General features: G+C 42.5%; 1 protein-coding gene across 1 annotated transcript in view; it reads right to left on the minus strand.

Moving 5' to 3' along the window:
• Positions 1-20,327: 20,327 nt before the first annotated feature.
• The window catches only part of LOC124789480 (ketohexokinase-like), an 87,709-nt gene continuing 80,464 nt past the window's right edge, over positions 20,328-27,572 (minus strand). Inside the window, exon 5 of the mRNA XM_047256858.1 lies at positions 20,328-20,912. Within this exon, the coding sequence (XP_047112814.1) occupies positions 20,636-20,912 (277 nt within the window). The 3' untranslated portion in view covers positions 20,328-20,635. The remainder of the gene's footprint in view (positions 20,913-27,572) is intronic.

The following is a 27,572-nucleotide window of genomic DNA, read 5'->3' on the forward strand; positions in this document are numbered from 1 at the left end:
TTGAAATGTGTCGGCTGTCACGAGCGCTCGGAAGCTGAACTTGGCCGGAGACTCTGGAATCCCCTTCACGGCCGACCGCACGCGCGCGCGACCTGCCTTGGAGCGTAATCTAAGGCGCATAGGCGATATCAATTTCTCCGGTGATAGGTGCGAATGCGACTGTGTTGAGGTCATGTTTGGGGGAGGCCGAGCAGAGACTTTTGGTCGGTTTGGGAGCTGGTGGTGTTTGGGCGTGTCTGTTGCACTATTTTGCGAGCATGTCTGTGCACTGTGCGGTGCTTTATTTGGAGAGTTTAAGAGTACGAGCTAGTCTGCTGATATTGTGTACTGCATTATTTAAGAGCTGTTTGCTATTGTGTGGTAAAATAAAAGGGCTCCAAATAAATACAGTTCAGCCCTTCCTTACTTCCCCGAGCAGAACAGCACAGTCTGCGCTGTTGTTGCGCAATAATGGCAATCTGGTCAGAATGTGAGTGAGCAGACAAATAACTGGACAAATTTATCTGTAGAGGAGTTACAGGTCTGGATTGGAATGAATATCCTGATGGGTGTGGTTGTGTTGCCAAGTGTAGTGCACTACTGTAGTTCAGAAACTGCCTTATGTCAGCCTTACATATCGAAACCTATGACAAGCAAAAGTTTCAAAAAGACATGTCGCAAATAAATAAAGTACACTCGTTCTTCCTTCCATCAGCCTATGCACTGAAATTCTTTCCGAAAATTAGTAGTTGTTTGGCTATTTGGAGGTAAATGTTTTGCATTATTTAAGAGCGTTCGCATGTCTGTAGGCTGTGCTATGAGTTATTTTTAACTGTTTACAATTAGCAAACCGTGTGTCTACAGCATTATAAATGAGTTATGTAGGAGTGTTTTTCAGGTCTGTATGATGTGGGACATGTTGGCGAGATACATATACTGCATTTCTAAATAATGGACCTAGTGCAGGGTCAGTCCGTTTACCAGAAACGTGTAGGAAGAGGTTGAGTGCTGGTGGCTTAGTTTGAAACAATTTTCTTGGGTTGGTGGCAGAAGTGCAAGTGAGCTTTGTTTACTGGCAGATTTCAAACTTGGCGCTGGTTCCTAGGAGGAGGAGGTGGCGGTCTGATCCTCGAAAAGTAGTTGAAATTAGGGAGTTGAACACGTTTGCATACGTATATGAAATTGTAAATTGAATTATTTAATATAGCGGGGTGGTGAGAGTGAATTAGCGAGCGTTCTCGCGACGAGCAAACGCGCTGTTATACGGTCATGGTGGATTCCACTGTCAGTCAAACTCTGGCACCAACATATCCTTTGTCCGGCACGCGGTCGACACGTTCCATCCTGTGCAGTGTTAAGTGCTCGTGGCCGTGGAAAGATGTTTACGTAGTCGGACTCTGAGGCTAGCGCGGCTGACCGTTTGTGGCGGGGACCCTTAGGCGCCGCTAACCGCCTACCTGGCGCACTGGCCGTGGGGGTGTGCAGGGACCGCTGGTCGCTTGACGTCAGCCGGCCAGGGAGCTGCCGATGGAGCGGGCTCAGCCGGCCACGTGTACGTCAGCTGTGCTCTGGAGTTTCGCTGTGTGGGCATGGTAATGTCTGAAATAAAGAGTCATTTTCCCGGTATTTACAGAAGGCTATGTCCGTCGCGTGTATGGAGGGTGTGTGATGTAAGCGGGCGGCGGCGCAGTGATTGAACAGTTATTACGCGCGCGCGAGAGTGAGTCAATTAGCGGGCGTTCTAGTGCAGTCCAAACGTGCTGTTATATAGTCATGGCAGATTACACTGTCGAGCAAACTATTGCTACCAAAAGTGTAGCACTGCGTTCTCGCTTGCACAGGGACACGTGGTGGATGGTGAGCGGTTGGCATCGACAGGTTTGAACGTGCCGAGGAAAACAACTTTGGCAGTGAACAGTCGACTGTTGTGTGATTCAGCTCCGAGGCAGACAATTTTGGCGGGAAACATGCGGAGACGATGAATACACGTGGTGAGGGGACAAGGGGCCGCTGTGACGTCCAACTCGGCAAGTTCCAGCGTGTCCAGCGAAAACATGTTTACGACGTGGGAGTGATCGCTGGGCTCGCCCCTCGCGCTAGTGGCTGGCCGCCTCACGTGACAGGTGTAGGCAGTGTCTCCTCGCGCTGGCTGGGGGGTGGCGAGGATTTGAACTAATTCAGTTGGAGTGGGGACGTCGTGGTGACTGCACTGCGATATCAAAGATTTGTGTGCTGACTGTGTTGGAGAACAAGTGATGACCGTACTGCTTGAAATAAAGTCTTCAGTCCCTTCCCTCCTGCAAAATCAATGGATGCGAATTATAGTACTATAAGTGCAGTTTATTATTTGACACGATTATGATAGGCTACCAGTGAAAAAAGATAAGTGATGGAGAAAGCTCGTACATGTGATCAATTATGGTGTTGGGATTTGAACTTGTGATAGATTTTTGTCATGGATGTAAGGAAAATGGCTTTCTCACCGAGAAAATCAGACATCTTGAATAAATAATAAATGATGATAATAAATAGAAGTACAGTTTTCGAGAGAATATCGGGTTAGAATTTGAATTTGGCGCAATTTTCTAGTGGAGGTAGGCCTATAATAATAAATGATAATGAATGATAGTAAATGATAATGAATGATAATAAATGAAAATGAATGATAATGAATGTTAATAAATAATAATGAACCGACCGGAACAGAGAAACTGGCTTATGAAGACAGACAACAGAAGACACGGAAATCACTAGGCATGGTACGAAACGTCTGCAACAAACAATGCATTTCCAGAAACACCAAGATCAGACACTATAACACAGTGATCAAACCCGCCGTACTGTATGCCAGCGAAACACTAGCACTCAACAGAAAAATCAAAATTGAAGAAATCAAAAAAGAAGAACGCAAAATCATGAGGAAAATTTTAGGAGGAAGACCCACACCAGATGGCTACAGACTACAGAACAACTCAACAGTAGAAGCATATTCGAACATCGAGAACGATATGAGAAAAAGGCGCCTTAATTTCTACGGACATTTAGATAGACTCCCTGAAACAAGACTCACCAAGAAAATTCTAGAACACATCAAGACACTTAAAGTCTCGACACCCTGGTTGGAAGGAGTCCGAAAAGACCTACAAGCAATTGGCACCACAAACACCACAGGCAGAAGCACCTTCCGAAAACACATAGACAATTGGGAAGTAAAGTCAGAAGCGCTAAAACAGCGGACCAAACAAGAATGGTCTGAGGAGAGAAAAGAGGCCCTCTCCAAGAGAATGAAGGAGTACTCGAAGGACAAGAAGAACAAGCCTTCAAAGTCATAAGCTTAACGATTTCCTTTTAGGGAAAATTCGCCAACAATAATAATAATAATAATGAATAATAATGAACAAAAGTAAGGTTTGTTGGAATTTGAATTTGGAGGGAATTTTCTAGTGGAGGCAGGTCAATAATAATAAATAATAATAAATAATAATAAAAGATAATGAATGATAATAAATGACAATGAATGATAATGAATGTCAATAAATTATAATCGATAATAATAATAAGACAAGGACGGTCTGGGCATGTATTATCCTGTTGGAATTCAAACTTCCCGCCATTTTTCCATCTGGAGGCTTAGGTTAGTGGACGTAGCACAATTGGGCTATTTTCCCGCCAAAATCCGCCATCTTGGATGACGTCATGAGATGTTGCCAAGTCTACATGCCGCCATCGTGGATGACGTCATCGCCGCCATCTTGAATAAATTTGGCAACAATGCAGCATGGCCTGGCACGTACTTAGTCCCCCTTCTAAAGTCGCCTCTCTTGGTGTAAGGGGCGTAAATATTGGACGATGGAACAATTGAAAAACGTTGTGTGGAGTGGCGAATCACAGTACACGATGTGGCGATCCTATGGAAGGGTGTGGGTATGGCGAATGCCTGGTGAATGTCGTCTGCCAGCGTGGGTAGCGCCAATAGTAAAATTCGGAGGCGGTGGTGTTTTTCATCGAGGGGGCTTGCACCCCTTGTTGTTTTGCGTGCACTATCACCGCACAGGTCTACACTGATGTTTTAAGAACCTTCTTGCTTTCCTCAGTTGAAGAGCAATTCGTGGATGGCGATTGCATTTTTCAACACTATCGAGCACCTGCTCGTAATGCACGGCCTGTGGCAGAGTGGTTACATGACAATAACATCCCTGTAATGGACTGACCTGCATAGACTCCTGACCTGACTCCTATAGAACACCTTTGGGATGTTTTGGAACGCCGCCTTCTGCCAGGCCGCCTCAGTGCAGTACTCCATGAAGAATAAGCTGCCATTCCCCAAGAAACCTTCCAGCACTTGACTGAACGTATGCCTTCGAGAGTGGAAGCTGCATCAAGGCTAAGGGCGGGCCAACACCATAATGAATTGCAGCATTACCGATGGAGGGCGCCACAAACTTGTAAGTCATAGTGTAACTATGTAGAGAAATCCAAAGATACCAACTAAGAGAAATAAAAGTAGGCTGAGCGAATCCGCTCCACCTTACACATACAAATAACATAAAACCAAACCTCGTCGACGAGGCTAACACCTACAAAAACATAACACTAAAGGCAGGACTGCAAATTAGACGGACAATGGAAAGACTCACCTACACACATCAAAAAAAAGTTTTGGATCACATTGGTTCCGACAGTTCTGGAACCTGTACAGAGAATTGGAATAGAGATCAACATCAACATCATTTCCGCCCTTTTTATTGCTCATGAAAACCACACATTGCATGTTGTACCACCATACAGCGAGACCTTCAGAGGTGGTGGTCCAGATTGCTGTACACACCCGTACCTCTAATACCCAGTAGCTCGTCCTTTTGCATTGATGCATGCCTGTATTCGTCGTGGCATACTATCCACAAGTTCATCAAGGCACTGTTGGTCTAGATTATCCCACTCCTCAATGGCGATTCAGATCCCTATGAGGGTTTGATGTGTCACTTCGTCCATAAACAGCCAGTTTTCAATCTATCCCAGACATGTTCGATAGGGTTCATGTCTGGAGAACATGCTCGCCACTCTAGTCGAGCGATGTCGTTATCCTGAAGGACGTCATTCACAATATGTGCACGATGGGGGCGCGAATTGTCGTCCATGAAGACGAATGCCTCGTCAATATGCTGCCGGTATGGTCGCACTATCGGTCGGAGGATGGCATTCGCGTATTGTGCAGCCGTTACGGTGCCTTCCATAACCACCAGCGGCGTACATCGGCCCCGCATAACGCCACCCCAAAACAGCAGGGAACTTCCATCTTGCTGCACTCGCTGGACGGTATGTCTAAGACGTTTAGCCTGACTGGGTTGCCTCCAAACACGTCTCCGACGATTGTCTGGTTGAAGGCATATGCGACACTCATCCGTGAAGAGAATGTGATGCCAATCCTGAGCGGTCCATTCGGCATGTTGTTGGACCATCTGTACCGCGCTGCATGGTGTCGTGGTTGCAAAGATGGCTTGGACGACGGGAATAAAGTTGCACATCATACAGCCTATTGTGCACAGTTTGAGTCGTAACACGACGTGCTGTGACTGCACGAAAAGCATTATTCAACATGGTGGCGTTGCTGTCAGGGTTCCTCCGAGCCGTAATACGTAGGTAGCGGTCACCCACTGCAGTAGTAGAACTTGGGTGGCCCGAGCGAGGCATGTCATCGACAGTTCGTGTCTCTCTGTATCTCCTCCATGTCCGAAGAACATCGCTTTGGTTCATTCCGAGACGCCTGGACACTTCCCTCCGCCACACACCGTCAGGTGGCTTGCGGAGTATGAATGTAGATGTAGATGTAGAGAGCCCTTCCTGGTACAAAGTAGCAATGCGGACGTGATTGAACCCCGGTATTGACCGTCTAGACGTGGTTGAACTACCTACATGGTTGAGCCATGTGCCTCCTTCCTGGAGGAATGACTGGAACTGATCGGCTGTTGGACTCCTCCGTCTAATAGACGCTGCTCATGCATGGTTGTTTACATCTTTGGGCGGGTTTAGAGACATCTCTGAACAGTCAGAGGGACTGTGTCTGTGATACAATAGCCACAGTCTACGTCTATCACCAGAAGTTCTGGAAACTGGGGTGATGCAAAACTTTTCTTGATGTGTGTAGTAGAGAATGATTTGATCTTCCAGTTTTCTTTTGTTTGCGACAATTTTCTCTTGTCGGGATTTATAACAGACATTGTTTATAAAGACGTTCCGACTACACCTGAAGATATGCGAGAGAGAATTGTCAGAGCATGTGCTTCGATAAGTGCCAATGTTGTATGGAATACCACTCAGTCCATGATAAGATTGCAGCACTGCATTGATACCAATAGTCATCACTTCGAACACCTTCTGTAAATGGGCGTTCATGCCACCTTTTAGACCTTCGTTGATCTTCAAAGACCTTGCTGTTACATATCATTGGATTCTCTCGATAACCGCTATTAGAAAATAAGTACCCAACTATTGCATCCCATCTAAAAAAAAAACAAAGTTGATCTTCATATCTCTGACGCGACCTCACCTAGCAACAAGAAACCAACGTTATATTATGGCCCCCGTTGCCCCATGCAACATTTGTCCCACGAACTTTTCAGCTACTATCATACTTTCGGATTTATTGTAGGTGGCAATAGCTAGCGACTCACCCTGTATATGCAGGCTCAGCCAGGTAGGCACATGCCGACGTTATGGGAATGAAGCACATCAGTGCACGGAGGCTCAATGGGCTACGGTCCGTCGTAGAAATTAGTCACTTTTCTAGTTCCTCTGTCCTTGTGTTTGTGATAAATGTCCTTGCTTTTTGGCGTACTGCGACTATATTGCATGTATTGTTAGATACTGGTTGCACAAATTCCAGAAAGACGAGTAATGACGATGCAGGAATTGGTCAAAGTTTTGACGAAGCATATGATCAAAATGACGGAGAAAATTGAATGCCGCATCAGAAAGGCTGGTAAACTGCTGTTCAGAAAGATTTAATTGTCTCTCTAGCTTCCTTGATTAGTAACATCACTTCTTCCAGTATCTAATTATGTCGACGGTCACCTTTACCATATTCCATGTAGCATCAGTGGCTGCCACTCACGTATTAAATCTCAGTCCTTCTTAATACTTATGACTTTCGATGCTTCGGTCAAAAATTCACAAACCTTCACCCGCGTGTGCGTAAACACATCTTCGATTCATAATACTTCCCATAATTTCAAACGAACCAATATTTCCTCAGCGATGTTAAGTTTTTCCGCCTATGGGCCGCACCCTGACCTTCAGCTTCGGCTAGTCGTAAGCTACAGACCTGCCTCTGTATCATCTCCCAAGCACGCAGTCTAAACTCCCCGATCAGTGGTGCGGAAATGGCCCCTTCTGCAGCCTTCTAGAAAGCCAACGATATAGTACTCACCAGAAACACATGGGTTGTTATCTATTATTAGGAATGGTACTGGTAATTATGCAAAGCAACCTCAATGTTAAACACGTGGCGTAACGTTAGACAGCATTAAATCATATAAGATAACCATTTTAAGTATGTCGTTCATGATTCTGGATGTGCTTGTGAACAGGTACACCTTAATAGCGAGATTTCCAAATTCATTCTGTAATTTTTAACTTAAGAAAAGTGTAATTTATAATTCATTTCGATTTCATGTGTGGGCTAAATACAGACCGGTCAAACACTACAACACATTACACCTAGATAACTTAAAGCCCAGTACCTGCCTAAGAGGGTCTTGAGGACTTCACACAACATTCAGTGTGGATAGCGTGTTCCTCTGTATCACCTGTTTCCGCTACATGGCTTTTCTTGGCCGCAGGCGAGCACCTTTGCCAGGTGTCCGGTTATGCGAAATCGTATGTGAAACCAAAGTGTTTGAGCTTTGCACCTGTTCAGATCTAATGCTCTTTCTTTAGTTTACGTTAATAATTCACGTAGAAGCTTGCCTACATTAATGAAAACCTGGTGCTCCTTTATGTGTGGGGCCCTTTCAGTCAGTGACGTCAAAATTGCGTTGATCGCTGAAGGGGATTTTCCGGTCTCGAGCTATCAAAAAAACGTATTTTTTTTGCATATTTTGACCCCTTATAGTCTTAAGAATATGTGATCACAAGGATTTTGTCGACAAATTATTCTTTATACCTGAAAAATCAAGTTTCAATGGAAGCGCAAAAATGCTCACTCTAGACGATCTCGGCACTTGGTCCGTTTGCGACTCCAGTCGGTATCTCTTTCTCTATAAAGCTACTTTAACATTCTGAATTGAGATGGCTCTGAGCACTATGGGACTTAACATCTGAGGTCATCAGTCCCCTAGAACTTAGAACTACTTAAACCTAATTAACCTTAGGACATCACACACATCCATACCCGAGGCAGGATTCGAAACTGCGACCGTAGCGGTTTAACATTCTAGGTCGAAGAAAATATCGATGTAGTTGTTGTACATTTCCTACCAGATGTCTCAAGAGTATATATACACTGAAAAGCCAAAGAAACTGGCACACCTGCCTAATATCGTGTACGGCTCCCGCGAGCACGCAGAAGTGCAGCAAACACGACGTGGTATGGACTCGATTAATGTCTGATGTAGTTCTGGAGGGAACTGCCACCGTGAATCCTAAAGGGATGTCCACAAATCCGTAAGAGGCCGAGAGGGTGGAGATCTCTTCTGAACAGCACGTTGTTACGCTTCCCAGATATGCTTATTATTTTAATGTCTGGTGGGTTTGGTGGCCAGCGGAAGTATGTAAACTCATAAGAGTGTTCCTGGAGTCACTCTGTAGCAGTTTTGGACGTGTAGGGTGTCGCATCGTCCTGCTGGAATTGCCCAGGTCCGTCGGAATGCACAGTGGACATGAATGGATGCAGGTGATCAGACAGAATACTTACATATGTGTCACTTGTCAGAGTCGTATCTAGACGTATCAAGGGTCGCATATCACTCAAACTGCGCATATCCCACAACGTTATAGGCCCTCCACCAGCTTGAATAGCGCCCCGGCTGAGATGCAGGGTGCATGGATTCTTGAGGTTGTCTCCGTACCCGTATATGTCCATCCGCTCGATACAATTTGAAACGAGACTCGTCCAACCAGGCAACATGTTTCCAGTCATCAACAATCCAGTGTCGGTTTTAACGGGCTCAGGCGAGGCGTAAAGCTTTGTGTCGTGCAGTCATCAAGGGCACACAAGTGAGCCTTCGGCTCCGAAAGCCCATATCAATGACATTTCGTTGAATGGTTTGCACGCTGACACTTGTTGATGACCCAGCACTGGAATCTGCAGGAATTTGCGTAAAGGATGCACTTCTGTCACGTTGAATGATTCTCTTCAGTCGTCGTTGGTCCCGTTCTTGCAGGATCTTTTTCCGGCCGCAGCGATGTCGGAGATTTGATGTTTTACCGGATCCCTGATATTCGTGGTACACTCGTGAAATGGTCGTATGGGAAAATGACCAGTTCTTCGCTACCTCGGAGATGTGCCCATCACTCGTGCGCCGACTATAACACCACGTTCAAACTACTTAAATCTTGATAACCTGCCATTGTAACAAATGCGGCAGACACTTACATATATAAGTGTGTATGTGTGTTCGACAAAAGTGACTTGAAGAAAGTGGTAACGGCGACAATCTGTCACAGGAGCTCAATGAATGACAATTCCCAGCACGATTATTGCTCTGAAAGTTGACGTAAATGGAAGCAAGCTGAGATGAACAGCACACTGTATGCATTTGATTAAAAGCAACCACTAGGACGGACTTCACTGAAGCTATTGCTGACGTTTACAAACATATGACTGACGAGGTACTTTGAAGCCTATATGCAGAACCCCAATGAAGCACTGGATGCATTAATTTTAACTTACACTCCAAAATGCATGTTTCTGTTGGTAAAAATCGTCGAAACTGCCAACAGTCGGACGTGTGTCACTTTTGACGACAGATTTAAGGGCGTCCTGGATAAAATGGAAGTCATGGGAGTTGTTATCGTCACCACGGCTTGTTCGTTCGCCACGAAAAGGTGCGAGAAACGCCTCAAGCGTTCGGACCGGCACTCGTTCCAGAGCAGCGTCGAGGCTAGAATTGCGGCTACAGAGTCTCGCGCTTAATAAAGAGATCTTCGAAGAAGAGAAAAGTTTACTGTGTGATCCAGAATAGCAGATTAATGGTAATCTGAAACATTTTAATGTTATATGCACAAGATTTTAAATTTATATGCACAAAAATCCAACTCAAAGCTTTAAATGTGTATTTCTCGAGACAACAGTTTTCGCATGATTAAAAAAAACTACTCCGTGAACTTGGATGCCGTTTTAGATTTAATATAATAGACGCATGTAATTCTGGCGTGAACCTCAAAAACAATACATTTTTCACAATGTTTGTTATTTATCTACATTTAAAGGCAACCAAATACACTCCTGGAAATTGAAATAAGAACACCGTGAATTCATTGTCCCAGGAAGGGGAAACTTTATTGACACATTCCTGGGGTCAGATACATCACATGATCACACTGACAGAACCACAGGCACATAGACACAGGCAACAGAGCATGCACAATGTCGGCACTAGTACAGTGTATATCCACCTTTCGCAGCAATGCAGGCTGCTATTCTCCCATGGAGACGATCGTAGAGATGCTGGATGTAGTCCTGTGGAACGGCTTGCCATGCCATTTCCACCTGGCGCCTCAGTTGGACCAGCGTTCGTGCTGGACGTGCAGACCGCGTGAGACGACGCTTCATCCAGTCCCAAACATGCTCAATGGGGGACAGATCCGGAGATCTTGCTGGCCAGGGTAGTTGACTTACACCTTCTAGAGCACGTTGGGTGGCACGGGATACATGCGGACGTGCATTGTCCTGTTGGAACAGCAAGTTCCCTTGCCGGTCTAGGAATGGTAGAACGATGGGTTCGATGACGGTTTGGATGTACCGTGCACTATTCAGTGTCCCCTCGACGATCACCAGTGGTGTACGGCCAGTGTAGGAGATCGCTCCCCACACCATGATGCCGGTTGTTGGCCCTGTGTGCCTCGGTCGTATGCAGTCCTGATTGTGGCGCTCACCTGCACGGCGCCAAACACGCATACGACCATCATTGGCACCAAGGCAGAAGCGACTCTCATCGCTGAAGACGACACGTCTCCATTCGTCCCTCCATTCACGCCTGTCGCGACACCACTGGAGGCGGGCTGCACGATGTTGGGGCGTGAGCGGAAGACGGCCTAACGGTGTGCGGGACCATAGCCCAGCTTCATGGAGATGGTTGCGAATGGTCCTCGCCGATACCCCAGGAGCAACAGTGTCCCTAATTTGCTGGGAAGTGGCGGTGCGGTCCCCTACGGCACTGCGTAGGATCCTACGGTCTTGGCGTGCATCCGTGCGTCGCTGCGGTCCGGTCCCAGGTCGACGGGCACCTGCACCTTCCGCCGACCACTGGCGACAACATCGATGTACTGTGGAGACCTCACGCCCCACGTGTTGAGCAATTCGGCGGTACGTCCACCCGGCCTCCCGCATGCCCACTATACGCCCTCGCTCAAAGTCCGTCAACTGCACATACGGTTGACGTCCACGCTGTCGCGGCATGCTACCAGTCTTAAAGACTGCGATGGAGCTCCGAATGCCACGGCAAACTGGCTGACACAAATGCTGCGCAGCTAGCGCCATTCGACGGCCAACACCGCGGTTCCTGGTGTGTCCGCTGTGCCGTGCGTGTGATCATTGCTTGTTCAGCCCTCTCGCAGTGTCCGGAGCAAGTATGGTGGGTCTGACACACCGGTGTCAATGTGTTCTTTTTTCCATTTCCAGGAGTGTATATCGATTTCCAGTACCTACGTTTTCAGGTGGCCGCCATTTTGAAATGAACTTCAGGAAATTTGATTTTCGAGGTTCACGTTATAGAGAATTTAATTCTGATGACGCAAACACGTCTAATTTTGACTGTTGATCGATACTTCGCCCTCAGTAGTGCGAATCGCTTAGTTGCGCAATCCGCACATAAAATGAGGTTCCGAGACTGCGAACCTCCCCCCCGCCCCCCCCCCCCAAAAAAAAAGTCTGTATTATAAGCACACTCTGTCTAATGCATTATTGACAATGGAGGAATTCTCAGGGTACAAGTACTACAACTTAAAGTTGCTAGAATCAGTCTGTTACCTAAGTATCCTTGTATTGCCATTAAACAATAACCTCATAGTTATAGGTGCTCTGGTGGATTATTTAACGCATTTAGAATTCTATTTGCACCTGAACTATACTTTCCCAAAATCGTGCAAAATCTCCAAGAGATTGTTAGTAAAAGGAGAGATGCTGCAGAGGACTTCTGTAGCATGACGTAAGAGGAAAATAGGGATTAGGATCCAGTAAAACAGATCGAATGAAGAAGAAACGTCAGGCAGTGAAAGTGAAATGCGCAGTGACATATTGATGGAGCTCAAACGTGTATCATTATGTCCTCACATCCTAGTCAACGCTTGCACCTTCCATGCTACCTTATGAACAAAAAAGGAGCAAAAGGAGAATTGTTGCTCCCGCATCTAGTGCAGTTTAAACGCGCAGACCTCCACAACCACTAGGTTAGTGTTATAGTTATAACACTAGTAACTGTAGGATATCTGCAATCAAAAATACAATTGTAACCTTATCGTGTTGCATAATTTCCTTAGTCATTTTACAAGAAGTCATTTCCAGTAGCTGCAATGTAATATTTATTTGCTTGTATCCAGATATTTCTGCACAACAAGCTTGCCTGTTTCGGCTTACAATGCCATTTTCAAGTGCACGTCTAGGGGAGTTGACGTTCATATGGCATCCAGGGACCAACTGTGAGTTCCCTGTTGTGAAATATTGTTATTATAATCACTTAGCTGCAATAATACGAAATTTTTCGTGATAATGATTGTTTGACAGACAGCTATTTGTCAGTTGGGATCCTTAGAAAAAACGTACAGCATCTAAGAGTCCCAACTGTCAAATAGCTGTCTAACAATTATTGTCACAAAAAATTTCCTGTTGTTACAGTTATATGATTGTAATATTACATATTATTATTATTTAGTTTTTATTTTATGACCTTCATTGGACCACTCTATTCAGTCATACAAAGATTTATACAGGTTGTTGTTATTCAGTAACAGAACACAGTTCAATAATAATTCAATAAGACATTTCAAATAGTGCAGTGGTTACTCGAGGACTGTTATAATTAATTATTATATGGTCTTTTGTCTGCCCTATACGTCTTCATTCTTTCAGATATTTTTTGTCTTTCTTCGTCTGAGATCACTGTTCCTGTAACCGTTTTGTTGATCTTCGTTCGTAGCCTGGTTTGTGTGTCTTGCGTATTCGATTTTCTTCGTTTTCTTTTTTAAGTCGTCTACTGTAATTTGGAGTTCTCTTATATCTTCCTTAATTTCTGTGATCCATTTAATGTTGCTGTTACTATTCCAAAATTTATCTATTATTTCCTTACTAATTCTGTTTTCTGGTACTCTCAAACATCAGTTGACCAAAGAATGAGATATGCTTCTTCCTGATGGTGCTCATTACTGGTTCTATTTTATTGTGCACTGTTTCATTTGAAGCTATTCTCCGATGTCCATTTCCTTGACTTCAATGCCCATTTACTTGATATGGTTTATTTAGCCATGTCCTGATTATTCTTCTTTCTATCTTCAGTATTTTGTGAATTTCTGTTGTATTAATTGTTTTGAAGATGGTTTGAGCTCTGTAAGTTATATCTGGTTGTGTAACTGTCTTACAATGTTTTAATTTCTTATCTATGGATAGGCGTTTTTCTTTGTATGTGTTTCTGGTAATGTAATTTCCTTCATTCACTTTTTAATTCTAGTGAGTTACGATTTCACCAAAATATTTAAATTTATCAACAATTTCTATTTCTTGTTCTCCTACTGTAATTTTGCTTGCAAGTGGTGGGTCAGTTAGCATAATCTCTGTTTTTTTTTTCTTTCAAATGATATTCTGGGCCAATTTTCTGTGCTATTTCTTGTAGTGATCTAACTTGTTGCCTGGTTTCTTGAACATTGTTGGCTAGGAGAGCAAGATCATCAGCAAATCACAAGCAGTTCAAATATATATTTTTTCAGCACTTTCAATTCTTATGTTCTTTGGGTTATCCTTGTACCACTCCCTCATTATGTATTCCAGGGCATAGTTGAAGAGTAATGGTCATAAACAGTCACCTTGACTTAAGCCTGTTTTTATAAGGAATAGTTCAGAAACTTCTCCTCTAAACTTAACTTTCCTATTTGTGTCAGTCCTATTATTTAATTAGTTTTGGATGGAGTCGCAGATTTCTTATAATTTTTAGTACTGAAGGTCTATGGAAGCAGTCATAGGCCTTCTTACAATCTACAAATGTTATTGTAAGGGTTTTGTTCCGTTTGATGCAGTATGCCATAATCAGTTTTAAACTAATGATCTGCTCTGCACAGCTTCTCCACCGTCTGAAACCTCTCTGGTATTCCCCTAACCCCTTTTCTAGTTGTTCCTTGGTTCTTCCATATAGGATCTTGGATAAAATCGTGTATGTGCAGTCTAGGAGAGAGATTTGTCTGTAGTAGTCGGGACTGCTCTTGTCCCTCTTCTTGTGAAGTGGGTGTGTGATCGCCATCGTCCAATGCTCAGGCAATTGTTGTGTTATCCAAATTTTTGCTAGAGCCGTGTGTAAGGAGCTCTTGACTGTCTACTTGAATGTTTACACATTTCAACAAAAACTTCGTCTTCTACACATGCCTTACAATTTTTTTTGTTCTTTGAGGGCTCTTTGTGCTTCTTCGACTGTTTGGGGGTCTAATTTGTTAGTTTCGCTTTTAATTGGAGTATTTACGTAGATCTGTAAGAGTTCTTTGGGATCTTCACAATTCAAAAGTTTATCAAATACTTTTGTTATCATTTCAGCATTTATTTGTTACTGTGTGCTATTCCTCTATCTTCATCTTTCAGTATCAGTGTCGGGGGCTCATAATGTTGTGATTATAATAATAATATTTCACAAAAGAAAGCTCACAGCTGGGTCTTGGATGCCATATGAACGTCTGCTCCACCTAGACGTGAACTTGAAAATGGGATTGTAAGACAAAATAGGCAAAATTGTTGTGCAGAAATATCTATATATAATCAGATAAATATTGCATTGCAGCTACTGGAAATTACTTCTTGTAAAATGTCGAATCTCGACGTAATTCGTGTTGCAGGCCCGACGGCGCATTTTACCCGTAGGTGGTGTTGCGCCGCGATATCGATGTTGACTTTGAACCAGCGGGTCGACGTGGGGACAGGAATGGCATCAGATAGTGTTTTCGGACGAATCCAGCTTCTGTTTGTTTGAAAATGATGGCCGCATTTTGGTTCGCCGCCGACAGGAGGAGCGGCATCACAGTGACTGCATTCGCATAAGACATACAGAACCTTCTTATGGCCTTACGGTATGTGGTTTTATTGCGTACTACCAGAGATCACAGTTGGTGCATGTCCAGGATACTGTGACCACTGTGACCCAGGTGAATGACGTCCAGCGACCCATAGCCATACCCTTCCTGCTTAAGGATACAGGGTACTTTTCCAGCTCAATATTATGCAAAAATCAACACCTATTTCTTTCAGGCGCAGTTTATAATGTATATGTCTTACAGATTTTTGTTGATATAAGGTAATTCAGCACACGTTCTCAGCAAATTAGAAGTATTTTGAATGTTTTTGAACGTGCTTAGGGTTATTAAAAATTACAAAGAAATTGATACAATTTTTTTTCCAAAATGCTTCCTCAAATTCGGGTACCATTTAATCCAATGTTATACATTTGAAGGAGAGGAACTTTTTACCAGATATGCCTGATATGATGGCTGAGGTACTAGACCTATTTAACTCCACCTATTATGTATATTACGAGGATAAAAAAATATCATATCTTACATTTTAATTTTTATAACTTTTTCCTAATAAAGATTTTATATTTTCTATAATTTTGTTGATTCTGCAACAATGCTTAAGTCTACTACATAAGTATGGTCTATTGCAAGTTACAGAAAAAATTAAAGCAATGCTCTATAAACTTTAGGAAATATTTGTACCTGCATTCTGAAAAATACAACTTGCAGAAATTTGTGAATGAAGATATGCGTCCAATTAAACTGTGTCTCAGAATATTCCTGATCTTCAAGCTTCCTCTTGGCATTCCTTTTAGCACCTCTTGCTTCTTTGGTAACTTGAAGAGCATATCTTTCAGCTTCATGCACCCGTTGTCTGTCACATGCAACCAATTCATCTTCCATATTAGAGCCACATTTTATGCCTAAATATCTCAGGACTTACAACCTTCCAGTCACTCCATCATTGAAACGTATCACTGCATCTAGTACACTAACTTTTATTGTATTTATTCCCACAAAACATTCTTGGGTAATCTTTCCCACACACAATGTTTGAAGCTTCCATTTGTATTCTGAGTGCCCCCGTGAAGACATTTACTAAGCAAATCAGGGTCACTCAGGTCTCTAAATATTGGTTTTATTTCGTTCATAACAGGCTCAGGAAGAGAATGCTTATGATGGTATATTTGACCACTTCCTTTTGCTTTTTGGTAACCACACCAAGAATCTGCTCCTTTAGGGCAAGTTCCATGAACAGGGTGGTCATCTGTGGACTTCATTGCTTTAACATTATTCAGACGTGAATTTCGTCTAATGGCCAAACTCGGAAGAAGGTTTATTTCAGTTTCTGTCAATATGCCTCGGCCAGACAGAGATTTTCCATCAGATAGCAACATTCCTTTCGTTTACTTACTTAGCTTTCTCAATCCATCACGCATCCTCTTTTGCACATGTCCACAACACCCCAGTTTTGTTGCCAAGGTATCACCATAAACATTGAACTCATTAATTTTATTGAAAGCTTTAGAGTCCCCATCGCCTAGGTATATCTAACGTTAAAAACGGGCACCGACCTCTGAAATATTTTTAGAGTTCCATCACACTCCATCCCTCCACCGTAACCATCATACTTCTTAGAACACTGATGTTTCAATATGTCCTTCAGTGTTACCATGGCAGATGTGGCAGTACTTAGATAAGCACTCAACATCAACAACTTTTCCATTCTCCAGAGAAGTAGCACTTACAACACCATTCAAGGAACGATGTCCTCAATGTTGCCATGTTCCATCAAATGCAACAGCAATGTCCCCAGTTCCACTAATATTTACAGTTTCTTCTACTGCACGTTTCATAGATGCTTTAGACACAACCGTCAAGGCAGCTAAAAGCATTTTTATGTACTTGCTGAACCTACTAGGAGGAGGAGGAGCAGAAAGGTCCATCAAACCACAAAGCCTTTCAGCAGCCCTTCTTCTTTTTCCTATTGCACCCATTGCATTCGCTAACTTAAAATTCACATTGTATTAATTATGCACAATGTTCGAAGTCATTTTCGAGGTAGATTTATTGCAGGTTCTAAACAGAACAACTAATTTCGACGCTAAACCCTTCCTGCTACTTTGTTGTTCAGTTATTTCCAGACAGCCTACACCATCACATTGTTTACATTACGCCACTTCCTTTGTCAAAGAAGATAATATGCCCACGTCAACAACAACAAATCCACTACAAACAGCGTCATTGTTAACACAAAAATTTGAATCACCAGGAGGCGTACCATGTGGGAGTTTCTTCCCTGAAGAACTGATACATGGGTTACTTTCAACAGTGTGGGTTGCTTTGTTTGCGAACTGGTTACCACGTAATTTCCTTTTACTGAATTTCTTGAAGTGTGGTATAGTTCGTATGTATTGCACACTAAAGGATACGTACTTCCACAAATATATGCAGCACTAGGGCAACAAACATTCAGTAACACGTGAACAAACTGCTTCAGCTAAACAAAAGTAAATACTAGCGAAGATAATCATTTACAGACACTAGAAACCTGCGCTGTTACCAACATATACAATTTATCATATGTATAATCGCTGGAAACAAAAACTTCATAGTTCTTTTCGAAATAATACTGGTTTCTGTAACAGAAATAAAGGGGGCTGGCAGAACACATGACCATAACTTTAAAATTTGACATGTATAGGTCATTTTTCATTTGAAATCCTATAATGCATATATCAATGTAATCAGGAAAAACTATTTTCCACCATTTATAAGTACCCTGTATCCTTAACACCCCAGAAGCCATTTTTGAGCAAGACAATGCACGACCACATGTTGTTGTATGAACATGTGCCTTCTTGGTGTCACATGGTGTCAGCCTCTTGCCCTGGCCTGCCACATCACCAACCTTGTCGCCAATCAAAAATGTGTGGGATATTGTGAAACAATGGGAGCAGTGCTGCGACTCAACGCCAACCACTATAGATGAACTTTGGTTCCAGGTGAAAGCAGCGTGGATGGCTGTACCACAGGACGCCGTGCACGCCTTATAAGAGTCGATGCCATCATGCATGAAACAAGTTATCAAGGCTCATGATGAACCCTGTGCCTACTAGGCAATGAGACACGTGGACAAACAAGGTGACTGAAATGCTAATCATTCTGCAGAACATACTAATGTATATCTCCTGTGAATATGAAAGTCCTATTTCTAGGCATTCAAGGTTTTCTGTTTTTTCTGAACAATGTATACTCTTAGGACACAACTCCCACTGGCTACAATGTGGACCGAGCAAATATCCCCCACTACTTTCTATTTTTCCTTTTCTCTTAGTATATTTTAGTTGCATTTCCTCAGTTCTCCATACAGCTTATACTATTTAGATTAAGCAGTAACAGGCTGTATAAGCCACTAGAAGATCTCTTACTATTCAAACTATAATTTATTTTCTAAATTTATATTGTTTGCACAAATTGTGTGATTGTGTGTCATCACTCATCATTCAATTTGATGTTATTACTGAAATTAAGATTGTTCATTTTGTTTTAGTAATGTACTGTCCATCATAGAACTGAGATGATGTACCATAAAGTTTTACTTCAGATAAAACGAACAAAACGCCCAAGTGATGCATTACGCATCAAATACCAATCCTGAAGTAAATAAATCAATAGAGATCAGCAACATACTCACTACTTATTGGTCTAGAGACATAAAATCATATTGTCCTCTCCCACCGCCCCAGTGTCGAATCTCATATTAGATCACACTGGTGGTGATCCAACAGACAGGTTGTATCTACCATCTGGTATCGAATGTGTGGTGCAATTATTATTAGTGTCCTTTTAAAAATAAATATTTTACTTTTAAAGAAATCTAGAAAATATTGCACAACGTTTTGTATAAACAAAACACTTCTTGTAATGTTTGATATTCATTGTCCTTTCACAGTACGGGAGTGATGTCTTCAAAAGTGTGAAAGTAAGTTCACTCTGTTTGTACTCGAGATCCAGCAGGCAGTGGAGCTTGCTAATTCCCTGTTTACTGATTCCCAAAAAGCGTTCATTACAGTTCCACTCTGTCGCCTAATAAATAAAATACTTGTCCATATCAGAATAGGTATGCGATCGATTGTATTATGGACTCTCTATCCTACAAAACGCAGTACGTCTTTCTCAAAGGGGAGACATCTTATGAAAGACGTGGTAGGTAACTTCAGACAATACATTTGTATACACTCATGAGTAAACTGTAAGAAGACATCGTGATAACAACACCTGGTATATAAAATGGTAGCTATCCTCAAAATGAATAAATGTCATGAACGCTTAATGCAAGTACATTTGCGAAAAGATTCCATGTTCTTACACTACCCCATCAGCGAAATCAGTCTACACAGGAGAATACTCCTCCAGTACGATTTAAGTAAAACATTTATATCTACTTTGCAGGGAAAATTAATGGCACATAGCTAATAACTAGAATAATCCTAAGCGTGAGTCAAGCACAAAGGAAGTCACCTACAAAATTTTTGTCTAACAGATTCTTGAGTGTTTTGAATTAATATAGAGCCATTACAAAGTAGTGTTATGAAAAGAAAACTGAAAAGATTCAGAGATGACTTGTGCAAATTGTCATGGACTTGAAAGTGAAACCAAGTGTAAAAAACAAATGCACAAGAATCTGGCCGGCCAGAGTGGCCGTGCGGTTCTAGGCGCTACAGTCTCGAGACGAGCGACCGCTACGGTCGCAGGTTCGAATCCTCGGGCGTGGATGTGTGTGATGTCCTTAGGTTAGTTAGGTTTAACTAGTTCTAAGTTCTAGGCGACTGATGACCTCAGAAGTTAAGTCGCATAGTGCTCTGAGCCATTTGAATCATTTTGAACAAGAATCTGCTGTGGGAAATATTACAAAAAACGCGTCATGCATCACAGTCTCTTTTAATATTAAAGTTATCAAAATGAAGGCTCCAAAACGAATATGGATTCATAAACACTTCCATTTGTATCCCACACAACGACCAGGAAAATAAAATTGCTGAAAATTAGGCTTATATGGAGGAATAATGTCACCTACGAATAGAATAAGAGAAGGTGGGAGGGCACTTGATTATAGTGGCACCCCACACACACACCGCCACACGCTGAACGATTGCTTGTGGGATACAGATGTAAATGTAGCATAATTTCTGTCCCAGTCAGTCTTAATAGTTGATAATAATATGGTTGTTGGTTAATGGTCCACAGTTATTCTTCGTTCCCTGAGAACGTCCCGAAGTCCGCGGTAGCCTTGCATGCCGACCTTGGCACCAGCAACCTCGCAGGCGTATCGCAGGCTGTGTTGCAGCGGGCGGCCGCCAGATAGCGCTGACAGCAGCGCGGCGCAGAAGGTGTCTCCAGCGCCCAGCGTGTCCAACACGCGCTCTGGAGGGCAGGCAGGAACCAAGAAGAAGCCCTCAGGACCTTTTGCAGCCGCGCCATCTTCTCCCCAAGGCACCACCAGGGTCGCCCTGTAAAACAGCAGCGTACAGTCTTAACGTGGTAACGCCTCCAATGTACTGGCGTTATTGACTTACTATTTGCACACTCCTTTGATACACTGGGTGCGGTCATTGATGCGGGCTTGCTGAAATGATACAAATCATAGGTAGTCAACTTGGATTGACGGCTTCCCCATCCTGTCAATTTAACCACGCTATGTTGGCAATACTAGGTTTTGTAAGTCATCTACTTTTGCATACAAAAGCAGAAGTGATACGTGGAGTTAAAACACAGCTCACCACCATGAAGACAACACTGAACGATGAAAACAATGCCTGTGTACACTGCACTGTATGCTGCTCAAAGGTTTGTAGTGACCCAAAATAAATAAATATCACTCTAGTCATACGCGATTTTCTTACATTTTCTGATTCGGCTACTCCCATCAGTCACCACCCCGAGTGTCTTCTTTCAGTGCATGCACATAACCTGTAGCACACAACAGCTGAATTCATTTCTCCTTATATCTTTCCATGACCAAACAATAGGGCATGAATAACGTACAGGCAGTCTAAATGACATCATAACTCAAACACCATACACGTGAACAAAAACTAACAATTTATTTGTTAGAGGAGTACTGTTTTAGTAAAGCCACCTCAGCCACAACATATATTTCTTCTTATCTTTACAACCAGTGTTGGTGTCACATATCATCTCGCAGGTGTATCTGCCATGAACACAGCCACATCCCAGAATCATAACTAGGAAGGAGCCACCATCAGCAGTCATGGACATCGCCCTGCCTGCTCAGCAGCAAGTCAGTGGCCAAGGACAATGACCAACCTTCAGGAGGATTCTGCAGCTTGACCCACTACTGTATGGCAACAGGTAGACATTGGTCACTGGCTCCCATCACTGTCCCCTGTTCGGGACATTTCCACGTGACACTGAAACACATAACACACCTGCCACTGCCATCTCTGGAACGTGAACCATGGACCACTGACTTACAGCCTGGGTTTCTGGCAGGAAGACTTCTATCAATGCCACATAGCTCGAGACATGCAGTGAGAGCCACTCAGCTTATCTCCTGGCACTCTCCAGCCTGTGAGTCATGTCAAATGCCTAGAATACTCCCACTGGGTGAGCCTGCCTATCCCTGGCTAATGGCCAATGTGCCACTGCACCGTCATCCTCACCTAGCAGCATCCTTCCATCGCAATGCAGAGGTTTCAAGTTGTACACTACTGTCCATGAGGAATGGCTGCATTGGTGTGTCGATGCCAGCACCCTTCGATTCGAGAGTCATCGCCTACCACGTACCATCTGCCTGCTGCAGATGAGCTGCTCTACACTTATCTAGCATTGTTAATAAAGGGTTTTAGCAACAAGCTGGCTGCTTACATCGTCTGTACCTCTACCCACCTCCAGCAGCGAGCCACTCGCGCAACCCACCCATTGATCCAGTTACATATTGGTGTCAAAATAACTGTTGGTGGTTGAAATGGTTGACCACTGCAGGGCAGAAATGAAAAGGATGCAGCAGCAGTAGCAGTCAGCGCAAAAATACAAATAACTCCAACTTTAAGGTTTTGGGCCTGACTGGTTGTGTTTTTTCCTTTCCTTTCTTTTCCGTTTGGGTATGTCGTGTGCTTTTGGTGGTAGCAGTAAACAAAAATGTCTGTCAGTATAAGAGCAACAACTCAAGATGCGATTCAATATTTGCTGTATTTTACAACTAAGGTTCAAGCTGGTAATGTGGCTTTCCATAGGTTTAAATGATGAAAGAAGGGAGCAATTAATTCCTAGTGTGTCTCCACCCATCCTTGATGTTAATGCTGCCTCACTGGTAGCTCCATTCTCGGGAAAATATGGGGAAGATTTTTTTATATACTTTGAATATGGCCATGAAGGTAGGAAAAGGAACAGCAAGCAGTTGTTAAGTGTTGTTCCATTAATATTAATAGAGAATGCTATCACATATGTGTTGTGCAACGAGAAATTGTGGGATGCTCAGTCCTTTGTGAACGTATAGGAAGGGTTACTGGATTGTTACAAGAGAAAGAACACATTCTGGTATTATGGAGACCAATTCAATGGTGTAGTTAACAAACAAGAAGTAGTGGTAGAAGGTTCTGTGACCGTATCAAGAAAATCAATATTCATATGTATGAACTGATGGATGATGTGCCAATTAGGCCAGTTTGCAGGAATCAAAATAACTGACACTTGATGCGTTTTTGTTGTGTCTACAAGCTGAAATGTCGCGAAAGGTGTGGATGGAATTCCTGAAAACTTTGGACGAGGCAGTAGCAACTGTGGTGGCTTTGGTTGACATTGAGTTAGTGACTAGGGCGGGAGAGAAGCGAGTAGTTTTTAATGCAGAGATAATAATGCTATAGATGTAGATCTCTGTGCCACATTCAGTAGTTCTGTAGGAACCCACAGTGTGAAAGATCCAAGCAGGTGGGACACTCCAATTGAAAGTATTCATCAGCACTTGCAAGGTGGACTCTGCGTGACACTCGCATCGCTACATTAAACAGGACTGGGGGCGGTGTGACCACTTAACAACGCTACCAGTAACTATGGCCACAGTACACCCTTCGCGAAACCAGTGGTATAAATTTGCCTACACGGCTATGTAAAACAATGTTCACTTGCTGAGTTCAGCATTGTTCGATTTCTAAGTGGGAAGGAGCGACGTTAGAGTTTGTGTGAAAGTTATCTCTAGCATGGGCATAAGCTACAACTTAATTCGAAGGCTAGAATTCCTGATTAAACATCACAGAAAAATAGATCTTTAACAGCACATAGCAAATCTGTATGGGATATTATTCCATCTTGGTTTTACTACAGAAAGAATCAAACTGTCGCAGGGAATACCCATAAGCCGTCTAAGCTGTGTACATAGTGTATTACAGATGGGATACGATACAGGAAACAGGAAAACTACCCAGGATGAATGTATGAGTTGATTTGTAAATTAATACTTCATGTGTGGTAGAGCCCTTGCCGGGAAATGAGGAAATGGAAAAAGTGCATTGTTGTAGTTTATCTCTTGTGCAGAAAATTTATCGAAGCCGCATGTTGCTCGTCAGTATAGACAATTTTGGTTCAGAAGAGCTGAGACATCACGAAATGCTATCTTAGAAGTGTTAGAGTAAGATATATTCAATAGGGATTTCAGACTGGAATACTCGAAAGCAGGAGAGGCTGTCGGTTTAATCATATTAATGGGAAAAGTATTGTATCTGAAAGGACATGATACAGTAGACATTGAGAGATTACTAGAGGAATATGTGGAATTGTTTAACCTGCCTGGAGAATTGCCAGCTAAGAAAATAGTGCAGTACAGAATTCCAACTGGTAATGAACTACCTGTACACAAAAAACCATATCAAATCCCAACTATCTAAAACAAGAGATGGTGGAGTTTTTTTATCAACAGCTCCTGGACACAGGAAAGCACCAGACCTTGAACTGCACCTGTAGTCATTATTCTAAAAGCATCCTCCGATGGTAAGAAAGCTTATGGATTCTGTTGAACCTCTAGATTTTTACACAGACAAACGGTTACAAATGTGTACCCAGTGCTCAACATTATAGGGTTCTAGAACAATCTGGGGGAATGCCGTTGTTTTGCCAGCAAGGAATTATGAAGTGGGTACCACCAATTAGAGGTAGCATAACAGGATCGATCTGAAACAGCGGTTTCGATTCTATTTGATAACTACCAGTATCGTCAGATGCCATTTGGTTTGAAAAACGCACTGGCAACTTTCTAATGGTTATTAGTCAGGGTGCTACAGGGTCTAAAACCAAAATGATATATGGTCTACTTATAAAATATCATTTTATTCTCCAAGGACATCTTGAAGCAAGTGGTGCATCTATGAGAGGTCTTCAATTGGTCACCTGCACCATGACTGACCCTTAATTAGAAAAGCTGTTGTATGGTATTACAGAAGGCCCACTATTTAGGCGACATTATCAGCTAGGATGGCGTGTGATCTGACCTATGACTTATATAATCTGTGAAGGATTTCCCACCACATATACACAAAGAAACTACAGTAATTTCTGAGGACTGTTAATTTTTATAGAAAATTTATTCCAACATTTGTAGAGATTGCAAGATCCATACACATTTATTGAGGAAGGGAGTAAAATTTCACTGCACTCTGGACTGTGAAGAGAATCTGAATGATTAAAAGATTTATTGACCACTGGTTCCCTCCTCACTTTCATGAGTACCAAAAACGGTTTATATTATCATATGATTCGAGCAAACATGCTCTAGGCTGTGTTTTGAATCAAGAGGGAGATGGAAAAGATCACACAATAGCTTATGCTTCTAGACAGCTCAGAAAGATGGAGAAGAACTATTCGAGTACCAAAAAGGAAATGCTTTTACTAATTTTTGGCATCATCTATTTTCGTTGTTATCTATATGGCTGACATTTTGTAGTCATAATGAATCACACAGCACTGAATGGCTTCTGGGACAAAAAGATCCAACTAGTCATTTGACCCACTGGGCTTTATGGTTAAGCAAATTTGATTTCCAGGTTGTACATCATGCAGTGAAATTTCATGGTAACGCTGATGGACCTAGTCATAGGGTATGTGTTGTTGAATGTATTGGGATAAACACAGAAGTATCGTGCATAGCCCAGTTTGCTGGCCCAGATTGTGACAGTTCATGAGGTGAGCGCAATTCAGCTCTGAGTGGCAGAGTGCTCTACAATCAAAGCAGATGTCGCTGCTGCATGTTTGGGACAGGAAGTTCACAGAATGAAGTATTGAGGCAGGCTGACGATTCCATTTTGGCAGGATATATAGTGTACAATGGGCCACTCAGTGGTGTGCTGCAGACAATTATTGCTGGCAGAAGAGAAAGCAAGATGTAAACTACTACATAATGAACTGCATTCCTTGCACTCAAAAAGCCGAGCTGGGTCTTCAGTGAATCCCATGACAGAGTTGCCTGAAGCAGATAGACCATTCCAAATAATCGGTATGGACATTCTTAGTCCCTTTGCGCAAACACCAACCACGAATCGATATTTGTTAATAATAATTGATCATTTCTCACTTTTGTGGTCATGATAGCCATACCAAATCAATTTACAGAAACACACTCTATGGTTAACCAATGGATATTTAAATTCAGGACGCCAGAGACAGTACCAACTGACCAAGGCACTAACTTTAGGTCCAACTTACTGAAGCAATTGTGTTGATTAATCAATTTAAACATATTAAAATTAGTGCACTACACCTGCAAACAAATGGTAGGACTAAAAGGGTACACAGAATGATAGGGAAAATGCCAAGTTATTATGTAAATAGTAATCATAATGACTGGGACATTCAGCTACTAAATGTAGTAGTAGCGTATAACATGAAATCCATGAAAATCAGGACTTATCACCATATGAATTTATTTTTGGCCAAAAAATGACTTCCCCTTTCGAATTATGGAAATTTACCCAAGGAGAAGGTATATCCTACATTCGCAGTTTTACTACAAGGTTAAAAAGTATCTGGTACCAGGTTAAAAGGATGAATGCAAAGGCTCTGTAACGACTGGAAGGCACCCACAATAGACAGGCAAAATTGTCTAAGTATCATGTCGGATAGTGGGTTATGTTATCTCACACTTACATGCCGAAAAGAAAAACTAAGGAGTTATTGTGTGTTAACAAGGATTTTATCAAGTGGTCGACACATCACCTCTGTTTAATGTCAAACAACTTACTACCCAAAGAACAGTGGTGCATGCAGGAAGAATTCGTCCACTTCAGGGTGAACTGGAACCATTGCTTCATTTGCTTTAAGCTCTTTATGAAGTGGGAAGGGAAGTGGTTGGAGAAAACATTAAGGAGAAAAGTAAAAATTACGCAAGTGAAACAGGATGTATTTACAGTTATTCCACAGCATCAAATGTGTGAAATCTTATCGGACTTAACTGCTAAGGTCATCAGTCCCTAAACTTACACACTACTTAACCTAAATTATCCTAAGGACAAACACACACACACCCATGCCCAAGGGAGGACTCGAACCTTCACCGGGACCAGCCACACAGTCCATGACTGCAGCGCCTTAGCCCACTCGGCTAATCCTGCGTGGCTCCACAGAATCCATTTGCCTTGAGGTCAAGAGGTGGCCTTGCAAGCTAATTTTTTATGTTTTCATATTAGTTATATTAGTTATGTTTGTAAGTATATATTATGGTTAGGCCTGTGTTTGTCATGTTTTTATGAAAGAACCTCGCGAGGGAATGTAAAGGAATAATTTTGTTTATGTAGTACATTATAGGACTGTTTGATGAAATTTTTATTTGCAGTGTTAATGGATCCTTAGCATGTCTAATTTAGCTTATAAGGAAAACATCGACGTTACATGGTGCAGTACTTTTATTGTTTTGTCAAGTATGTGTGTGTGTGTGTGTGCGTGTGTGTGTGTGTGTGTGTGTGTGTGTGTGTGTGTGTGTAAATATGATAGTTTTGGTATTTGATTTTAAGGTTGAAGGTTCCCTATAATGGACGTTTGCTAGGTCAGTTTCGTCATTTAAGATGATGGATGATTTGAGGAAGTTACTGCACTGCCAAACTGGGCAAGTCACCGTCTCCCTCCTGAGTCATGTGTGTATCCTTTGTTTTGCTACGAGAATCCCA

The sequence above is a fragment of the Schistocerca piceifrons genome, chromosome 3 (genome assembly GCF_021461385.2).
Source record: "Schistocerca piceifrons isolate TAMUIC-IGC-003096 chromosome 3, iqSchPice1.1, whole genome shotgun sequence".
Taxonomy (NCBI): domain Eukaryota; kingdom Metazoa; phylum Arthropoda; class Insecta; order Orthoptera; family Acrididae; genus Schistocerca; species Schistocerca piceifrons.